The sequence below is a fragment of the Gobio gobio genome (assembly GCF_949357685.1).
Source record: "Gobio gobio genome assembly, chromosome: 3".
Lineage (NCBI taxonomy): Eukaryota > Metazoa > Chordata > Actinopteri > Cypriniformes > Gobionidae > Gobio > Gobio gobio.
The window spans coordinates 13,212,654-13,223,332 of NC_137099.1; the positions used below are offsets into that span (position 1 = coordinate 13,212,654).

Sequence of the window (10,679 nt, forward strand, 5' to 3'; positions counted from 1 at the left end):
TGTTTTATTCTGCCGAGGAATTCAGAGGAAAAAGACGTTTTCCTGTTTTTGTATAAGAGGATGTGATGTGTATGTATATGTGTATGTATGGGTGTGTATGGTTTGTGCTTTTAATCTATAGTTCCACATAAACAACATGAACACAGTTTTGCTCGGCCTGACAAGCACATATACATGTACATGGCATGCAGTAATTGGTGAATTGTACAATTAAAAAAGATAAGAGGGTAAACATATGTAGGTGTAACAAATTCAGAAACAAATGTATATGTAACTCATATTTCCCCTAGATGGGGCCATTTCTGTAAAGTTATGTGAGAGGTTTCTGGTTCTTTTTTTGGGTTGGGTTGAGTTAGAAGAAACTAACCAAAGTGAAAGGGAAGAGCGAGAGAGAAATGACAGCAAGCTGTAAATCACATCAAATAATTTATCTTTATTAATAAAAAGCCATCCTAAACAAAAACTGTTATGTCTCATTAGGTGAAATGCATATTTCTGCATAGCAGAATGACATTGGTATACAATACTATAGATTATATAGTCTACATATTGTATATATGTACCCATATATAAAATTATTAAATGTTCATACTGATATCACCATTGCCTTGTGGTCAGGTTTACATTCATATATAAAGACAGACAATACTATTCTAAAGTAACTAAGTTGTCAAATCGTTCATTTTACACAAATACAAACTGACCCAGTACCAGCGTGATTGTTTTAAAACAGTGGTTCTCAAACTTTTTATACCAAGTACGACCTCAGAAAATATTTGGCTCTCCAAGTACCACCATAATGGCCAACATTCAAATACAGTAGCGCAGTAGGCCTAACTATTCTGCTACAGCTCTGCACAGTTCAAAAACGAGGCAGTTTATTCCTAAGAATATGTATTGTTGTCAGCCACTTTAACATTGTAAATACACAGTTTGTACATTAACACTGCACTGTGCTTACATACAGGTATATAAAATAATTAAATAATGATTACATTAAAATGTGTTGTAAAGTTCAATAAAAAAAAAAAACACACTTTGAGAACCACTGTTTAACAAACAACCGAAGGCCAATGGTGGTGTTGTGCTGAACTGCATTTGTCAAATAAAACATTTTGTAGTGCTTTTTTTATCGGAGAATAGTCCAAACGATCACTACACACATAAATAGTAAATAAATGTTCTAGTTGGATCAATGAAGAGTACAGTATCCTATGAAATGATCAAATAAATGGTGCCGTGTTAAAGAGCTGCAACATCTGTAACTACATCTTCGAATAAACAACACACATTCATATACTAAAAGGGTACAGCCACAGAAATTCTTTAAGTTTCTTGCTCACAGGCAGTTGGTGAATACTATCTTTCCCATAACTCCGCACCACAGCTCTTCTTGCCAGCTCTTGTAGGCTCTGCGCCGCTTCTCCGCGATACGGCATACTCAGACTCTTTTTTGGGGACGCAATATAGTATCCCAGCAGGTGGAAAAGGCAAGAGAAAGTATGTTTACTCCCTGCTAAACTGAATCCTCCTCCTTTTAGGAGCAACCGCACGCTGGTCGGGCCCTCGGGAGCCCGATAGCTGAGAGTGAAGAAAACATTTGCCTGCATGCTGTCCCGGATCAGGAACGTCCCAAGAGGGAGTTTGGCCAGTCGTTCATGAGCTTCATCTGCTTCCATGGGACCCCAGTAAAATCCACTGTGGTTCAAGTAATCCACAGACTGGGTGATCAGGTCACATTCCTGCTGGTGCCGAAAGGGGTGAAAGTGTGTTGGTGGGTCGGAAGAGGGTTTAGGGGGCTCGTCCGGCTTGGATGGGCCCTGATGCGCAACTGTATGGTCAGAGTCATTATGCTGGACCATTCTGAATCGGGGCCCACTCATACCAATCCTCCATGGTCCCAAAGCATAAATGAATGATTCTGCAGCCTGTGCAAAGAACAAAGAGTTCAATCATCAAGAGGTGGGAAGAGCTCATGCCCGTGTACACATTCTAGATATCTTCGGAATGGTACAAAATTGTCACACTTGTACTGTTATGTCAAATACTGTTATGACCATATACATTTTCAAATATGACCGCGTTGGAAACGAATGGGAAGTGAATTTCATCTAGTGGAAACGTTTGGTACTGCGCCCAAACAAAATCTTACTGAAAGCTAATTTTTTGAGATATAAGCCTTAAATTTAGCCTGGCTCCGCCCTCCTACGTACTTTCGCTCACTTTTCATTTTCCTTCAGTACTTTACGGTATATTCTTTGGTTTACTCTGGTCAAAATTTAACCGGTCCAATCAGTAAACAGAGGGAGCGGCCGAGAACGATGACGTTGATGTCGTACCAAGCGGCAACCTCCTCCAGTTTCTCTTGAAGCCAATACGGAAGTGATTTAAACTGCCATTCAACGACTGGCCGCTAGGGACAGGCTCCAGAAGAGAGCAGAATCTCATTGAGCTCCATGCTAAACTTTACAGCAGAAATAAACATGTTAACAGCCTGGTACAAATTGTGGTTTTGGTCTATACGGCTAATTTTGCCCTTCATGACAACTGTGAGGGGGGTTCAGTTTTTTATAACTCATCCGTTTACATTATATAAAGCCTTAAAGTTCTGCATAATTAAGGGGCTGGCCACTTTGAGTGACAGGTGGATAGCCATTTATCTGCTGTCTGTTAGTCATCGCGTCACCTCAGCTCCACCCACGTCCCGCCTCTTTGCCCATTTTCTATCATCTGTTTGAGGATTTTAAGATGACATACGTCAAACGTTAGCGATTGGTTATGGCAGATCTAGAGTGGCCTTGGGCAGATCCAATAGTTTCAAACTTCAACAGAGTACCCGCCTTCAAGGAACGCTTGTCAATGGAGAGTGGCCAGACTCTCTGTACAAATGAAATGTATGAGAGTCTGGTAGGACCAGGCTACCTCAAATTTGGAACAAAACTTGATTTATAGCTTTGATTTTCTCACAGTTTTAGAGTGAAACATGTTTTGGAAGTATATATACTTCATATGAAATTTAAAAATAGTATTTTATGCATTTTTCACAATAGTAAACTTTTTTTTTAGCTTAGTCAAACCTAAGTCTGTGCTCCAAAGCATTCAATATTTACGACTAAGTTGCAAATTTAATTCAAAAAGTGATTAAGAGGTAATAAATTAATCATAATTATTAAATAAATATAATTTAGTAGCCTACCATAAAATCCCCCCAAAATACAATATATATAAAAAAAATAATTAAAAAAACTTTCAGTAGCCTACATTAATTTAATTTAAATAAAAAAGTAATAGATTTAGTAATGTTTACCGTCACACAAGCAGCATCAGAGGGTTACATTCTTGGAAACAGAAAGCAAACATAATTTGACTATTTATATGAAGATGATGCTCAAGACAAAAAGAGGAACATTTTGTTTTAAAACATTATTTATAAACTTGTGTGAGTCAGTCTGCTGTAACTAACAAACATACAAGATGCAAATGTATTGTTATGACAAAAACACTATAAAACAGAAAAGTAGACCCCTCATGTCACATAACTTGTTGCCGTTTTTTGAAAAGTCACATTTTTTTGCGGTAACCCTAGAAACCATTTTGATATTAATAAAAAAAAAAAAAGTATTTTGAAAATAATTATTATACACCGATGACTGTGTGTTTACTGTGCCCAAAGTGAAAGTATTTTAGTACTTTTTACTTGATGGTTACTGGTGACACCACATTTGTAAATCAAAAACGTGTAGAATTGGTACAAACATTTTAAGAAAAATGTATGAAATCAACATGAATACAACTATTTCGTTACAGAAGAACTTAGCATACGTGTTTTAAACTAGATTTTAAACTCTTTCTCACTTTTCTTTGTATACTATTTATTTATATTTCACTCACTCGTAATAGGCTATACTAGGCTATTAAAACAATATTCACATCATACTTTTTTACAAAAAAAATGTTTAAATGTAGGCTATTTATATCAATACATTTTATATTTTAAGCACATTTTAAACATCATAAATATGCCTAACTATTTTTTATATATATATGTAGCCTATTTTCTTTGGTTGGCTACATAATTCTTCGAATGTCTTGATGTTATAGGTTCTTATAGACAAACGCGTTGGTTGTAACCGTTAGCAGAGGAAAAGCGAAGCCCCCTGCCTTTTATTCAAAAAAACAAGTAGCCTACATACATAGGCTGTTTTCTCGAAAGAACTCCAGAAGAAGGTTTTCCTGTAAAAACAGGCAAAATATTTGTCCTTTTCGAATATCTGTCACGTAGGTGTTTCAGAATGACCAAGCTAGCCTACATGTAGGCTAGACAGAAAAGGTTTTCATAAAACGGTGTCTAATACATGGAGAACGTCTCGGTGAAATGAAAGGTGAAAGAAACACCTCCATGCAGTCCGGTGTCAGAACAAAAACCACTATAGCCAACTTACCGCAAATGCAGTCAGATGTTGACTAGCTCAGACTTCTCCAGAACTGTGTAAAGATTTCCTGCGAAGCTACATTTTTGGTTGTAACACGGTTATAGGCTGACCATTACAAAAGAATAGGCTACGAATAGAAAGCGAAAGTTTTCTCACACACACACACACACACACACACACACATATTATAGGCTAAAAGGCGGTTCTCGCCTGTGGCACATCAATGACTGGAACATTATTTCTTCCAAGAACTGTTTGGATGAAGGACATATGTCTCAATGTATCCAACCGTGACTTATTTACATCACTCTCTCCACTCAGTGGGTAATATACTAAGTGAAATCGTAGATGTAGGAATGCGATTGGATTTTGGCAGAACTCTTTCAATGCAGGCTAATGCCTTAAAATGGTGAAGATCATGTCGATGGTGAAGATTTGGCACATAATGCACATAAAAAGTCTAATACAAGCAAACAGCTGCAGTATATTCAATGAATGAAATTAGTATGCATACTAATTTATTATTTTGCATGTTAAGTGTGCCCTTTTGTTTCGCTTTCACTTTGCACGCGCTGGTTTACTTTAAATCACGTGATCTTCTCCAACTCATATCGGATTAGGACAGGTTAAAGTATCATGTTTTAGCCCTGTCTTTTATTGTTTAAGACTGAATAAGTTTACATGACAGATGCATATGAGCCACACATACGAAATGCAATGTTATTTTAATTAGACTGGGATAACTGCAGAAATTACGCGATAAATGAACTAAAACAACACAGTTCATCCTTTAGTGCAAATGCAACTTTTTTTTTTTTTTAAGACTATTGCTCAAACAGAAAAATACATAAATACTAGTGCTGGGGGTAAATAATCGTGATTAATCCACGCATCCAAAATAAAAGTTTGTGTTTACATAATATGTGTGTGCTGTGTATTATTATTTTTATGTATATATAAATACACACATGCATGTATATATTTAAGAAATATTTGCATGTATATATAATTTATCTTGTATATAAATAAAACATTTTATTGAAAAAAAATATAACATACTAAATATATACATGCATGTGTGTGTATTTATATATACATAATAATTATACACAGCACACACATATATTACGTAAACACAAACTTTTATTTTGGATGCGATTCATTTTTCCTCAGCACTAATAAATACTGATGTAAATGTGAAGCAAAATGTAAACAATGTTAAAGTGTCCAGTTTGTTTTTTGTATGCCAGACAACTAATGCACAATACAGCAGTATTCACTGGTAACTGGATATATACATTTCGGATTGTAAACAGATGCTGTATGGTTAACCGTTCATTCTGTAGATGTCTTTAAGATTACTTTCGCCTCTTTAATCAAACCATCTCTAAAAACATCTGATGACAGGCAAGGCAGAATGCTATACCTGGAAATAAATCATCATACATTAGGTTCAGGGCATTTACATCAGAAAACATATCTTTAACAAGTATGTGTTTGCTTAAAACATGATCAATAAGTTATGACAACATATGTTAAGTTAAGCAATTTTCAGGAAAAATAGTCAGTTTAATGTAATTTAAGTTGGAATGACTTAAACATCCAAGTTGATTGTACTTCAAAATACTTTTTTTTTTTTTTTTTACAGTCAATAATTATAATTTAATTAATATTTGCTATGATTTTTCATGTTTTGTTTGCAAATTTTGAGGGGAAAAAAACAAAAACAAGTAGCCTACCTTGCACTGTTCTGCAGATGAATCCAAAGATGACTTTTCACCTGCAGTTTCGCCTTGGAAATGAGCCCCAAATTCCAAAAAGATTAACTCTTATGCCAATGACATCACTGCCTGATGTACCAGAGCACCCACACATTCACCTACAGAGAATTTACTATGGCTGTGCAATACTACCCTATCTTCACAGGGGGAAAATAACTAACCCCAACCCGCCATTAGACCGCTTTTATTTCAGTTTCACTTTGGCTGAGCTCTAACACATTCATATGTAAATATTTGAAAATTACTAAAATTCAAAAGAGACGTGGATACAAATTGTATAGTGTGCCATGTCTAAAAGAGGGAAACAATAATATGGCAGACATTTGGATTGTTAAAGGAAAGGGGTAGTTTTTCAGTCACAAGTTGATTGGCATAATAATGGAATATTGTAGGCTACTGAAATCAATGGGATTTAAATTAAGCTTCACTTTCAGAATGATGCCCAATCATGATCGACGGAAATGATCATCCCGAAACAAAAAGCAGAAAAACATATTACAACAGTGCTATTATTTCTGAAATAATTTCTGAACATTTCATTTTACAGGAAAGCGTCCCCATCTGCACTCCTAGTTTCACTAACCTAAAATCAACAGCTGTAAAATAACCACACAATTTGCTTTTAGAACAGATAAAGCAAAGCGCTTCCAAGAAATGTACTCGACAATAAGCTTACACTGCACTCTACTGGCAAATGACTAATGCGTTAAAACAACATTGCAACTTAATATTTTTTTAAATGACAATCTGTGTGCATGAAAAAGCAAGAAGACATCTGGCCGCTGCATGTAGAAAAACATAAGCTTCATTAACCACAGTCCTCGCATATAGTGATCATAAATAATTTATTGTATTTTTAACCCCCCCAAACTTTCCATTTGTAGTTTATGAGGAGGCAGATGCTGTTTCATGTTCCTCCTTCCTGCTGCTGCGTCTCAGCATGTAGGCAGCAGCTGTGAGTGCAAGAATACCATATGTGGCAAGAACAAACTGGAAAGGGAAATAAGTGGGAGAGAAAAAAATGACACAATGAGATAGTGGTGACGTGAACAGGAGATGTTACTGATGGTACTGTTGTCTTTGATCGATCAACCATCTGACATGCTCTTAAAGGCATACACTGTAATTTTTCAAAACATGATCTTACATTTCTGCGTCCTTGTATTGTGTAGCTGTTAAAATGTTTCCTCCATCCTGTCAGTTCTGTTGGGCTTGGTGCTTCAATCCCGAAGATCTGTCTCTGTCATAAAAATATACATTACAAAATATTAGATTAGATTAGATTCAATTTTATTGTCATTGTGCAGAGTACAAGAATATCAAGATTATGTCCAAAAAAACATCAAACATACAAAAAACACCAATTGGTAGGTGGTAGCGTAATATAATATTGTTCTATGTTTACCATGGTACTGAATATGCTTAATATGCATATGGAATTTTCATTATATTGTACTTAGTGTATTATTATATACATGCATTTGTGAGCCACTCTTGATATGAAGATTTAGCTCTTTCTCACGAGAGGATGCATTTTATATCTTTATATTTTATATTCTATGAAAGCATGTATGGTTGCGATTTGTTAAATTATGAATTCTTATTTGTCTACCTTCACTTCGCTTATAAGATGACCAAAACTTGTCAGCGGAATCCGAGTCTTCACGGGGGAGGTCGGCATGTCTGTAGCACAAAATCATATAATCTAAAATCAGAACCTATATAGTATGTCTAATATTAGTATGTCGGTCTTGAAATGTAAATAAAACCTCGGCTGCATCTACAAGGGCATGCCTCGGTTCACAGTTGCGTTTGGTTCCGGACTTTTTAAATGGCAGCTTTAGCATCCAATCAAAACTCCCCTAACGTAGACTTTGAGCCAATGTCTGCAGGTCTGAGGCGGGACTTAGATGTGGTTACGCAAACGATTTAAAGCGCCCGCGTTTGAATTTATGGTCAACCGTGTAACCTAAACGTACGTGCTAACCGAGGTCAGAGGAAGTTATCGAGGCAATGGGGTAACGAGTATCTTTAAACCGCTTTCAATTAGCTTCCTCTAATGGGACTCCTGCAAACATATAGTCTAGCAGCTTCTTCTGGTAAAGTGTCTTCATCAAGAACAACATTTTTAACCTCAATTACTCTCCATTTCCCAGATCCAGAATATATTTTTGGCCTGCAACCCTGTATGTGTGGTGGTAACATCAGTAGGTCTATCCCATGGTAAAATCACTTACTCCCTCTTTTGTTCCAAACCTGTATGAGTTTCTTTGATCTGATGAACACAAAATAAGAAATTTTAAAGAATGTTGGTACCCAGACAGTTTCCATAGTATGTCTTTTTTCCTACTATGGAAGTCAATGCTGTCAGCTGTATTTCATTACCAACATAAATATTCAACAGAACAAAGAAACTCTTACAGGTTTGAAACAACATGAGGGTGAGTAGCCTTACAGAGTAACATAATTTACATTTTTGGGTGAACTAACCCTTTAATTCAATTCAATTCAATTCAAATTTATTTGTATAGCGCTTTTCACAATACACATTGTTTCAAAGCAGCTTCACAGAAAGTGCATTTCATAAATGTACATTGAAAAATGTTAGAAAAGAGAATGTTAAAGAAAAAATGTTAGGATAAGTTAATCAATCATGTATTATTTTAGGCCATAACAACGCTGGCGTTGAGTCGTCTCTTCACAGGCGTCGAGTCGTCTCATCACAGGTGTCGGGGCATCTGAAGTCTCCATCAGAGGCTGGATACAAACTGGAGCTGACGAACTAGTTACCTCGGGACTAGTGTCCCGAGATAACAACAGAAAAGCAGATGGGAAATAATTAGCATAGCTGCTGTTCAGAATATTAATGCTGTTGGTGCGATTTAACTGTAGTATAAAACTTAATTATAATGTGAATGCTTGGCTAAAGAGATGCGTCTTTAATCTAGTTTTAAACTGGGACAGCGTGTCTGAACCTCGAACAATATCCGGAAGACTATTCCAGAGTTTAGGAGCTAAATGTGAAAAAGCCCTCCCTCCTTTAGTGGACTTAGATATCCTAGGAATGACCAGAAGCCTCGAGTTTAGTGATCTTAAAGAGCGCGATGGATTGTAGGGCGATAAAAGATCAGTTAAATACACTGGAGCTAACCCATTTAGGGCTTTATAGGTCAGTAGCAATACTTTGTAATTGATACGGAACTTAATAGGTAACCAGTGTAGGGATGATAAAATTGGTGTTATATGATCATATTTTCTTGACCTAGTAAGCACTCTAGCAGCTGCGTTTTGGACTAACTGCAGTTTGTTTATCGATGATGCAGGACAACCAGCTAATAAAGCATTACAGTAATCTAGTCTCGAGGTCATGAATGCATGAACTAACTTTTCTGCATCAGAAATAGATTGCATGTTACGTAGCTTGGCAATGTTTCTAAGGTGGAAAAATGCCGTTTTTGTAACATATGAAATATGACTTTCGAAAGATAAGTTGCGGTCTAATATAACACCCAGGTCTCTTACTGTAGTGGATAAAGACATCCTTCCGACAGGACATCCTTCCAAGTTAAAGTTGTATTGTGAGAGGTTTTGTGGGCAATTTTTTGGACCAATAAGTAACACCTCCGTTTTATCTGAATTTAATAGCAGAAAATTACACGTCATCCAGTGTTTAATATCATCAACACACGCTGTCAGTTTAGATAATTTAGCGTTTTCATCTGGTCGTGATGAAATATATAATTGAGTGTCATCAGCATAACAGTGGAAATTAATTCCATGTTTTCTTATAATATTACCAAGTGGCAGCATATATATTGAGAATAGCAGAGGGCCTAGCACGGATCCTTGCGGCACCCCATAGTCTACTGATGTTATCTTTGATTTTTCCCCATTTAGACAGACAAAATGGTAGCGGTCTGATAAATACGATCTAAACCAGTTTAATGCCTGTCCCTGAACACCAGTGTAATTTTGAAGTCGATCTAATAGTATTTTATGATCTATAGTATCGAACGCAGCACTAAGATCAAGTAGAACTAGTATTGAGATACAGCCTTGGTCAGAAGCTAGAAGTAAATCATTTGTGATTTTAACGAGTGCAGTTTCTGTGCTATGATGCTGCCTGAATCCTGATTGAAATTTTTCATAGATATCATTTTCTTGCAAGAAAGAGCACAATTGAGCGGACACAACTTTTTCTAGTATTTTAGACATGAATGGAAGATTTGATATTGGTCTGTAATTTGCTAGGTTATTATGATCTAATTGTGGCTTCTTAATGAGAGGCTTTATGACTGCCAACTTGAATATTCTTGGAACATGACCTAAAGATAAAGACGAGTTAATAATATTGAGAAGAGGCTCTTCCACTACAGGTAACAACTCTTTCAGTAGTTTAGTGGGTATTGGATCTAATAAACATGTTGTTGGTTTAGATGCAATGATAAGTTTATTAAGCTCTTTC

General features: G+C 36.2%; 1 protein-coding gene across 2 annotated transcripts; it reads right to left on the reverse strand.

The window, feature by feature from the left end:
• Nucleotides 1–420: 420 nt before the first annotated feature.
• Nucleotides 421–6,200, reverse strand: socs1b (suppressor of cytokine signaling 1b). 2 transcript variants are annotated; one of them, XM_079811537.1, is made up of 2 exons: nt 6,173–6,200; nt 421–1,928 (listed from the first exon to the last, which is right to left on the reverse strand). In XM_079811537.1, the coding sequence occupies exon 2, from the start codon at nt 1,881–1,883 to the stop codon at nt 1,293–1,295; it is 591 nt and encodes a 196-aa protein (XP_079667663.1). In that variant the 5' UTR covers nt 1,884–1,928; nt 6,173–6,200; the 3' UTR covers nt 421–1,292. The 2 variants fall into 2 exon arrangements, with proteins under 2 accessions (XP_079667663.1, XP_079667662.1); XM_079811536.1 differs by lacking the exon at nt 6,173–6,200 and adding an exon at nt 4,443–4,647.
• Nucleotides 6,201–10,679: the final 4,479 nt, after the last annotated feature.

Excerpts from the sequence above, each read along its gene's own strand:
- socs1b (XM_079811537.1), bottom strand. The coding sequence starts at position 1,883 with ATGAGTGGGCCCCGATTCAGAATGGTCCAGCATAATGACTCTGACCAT.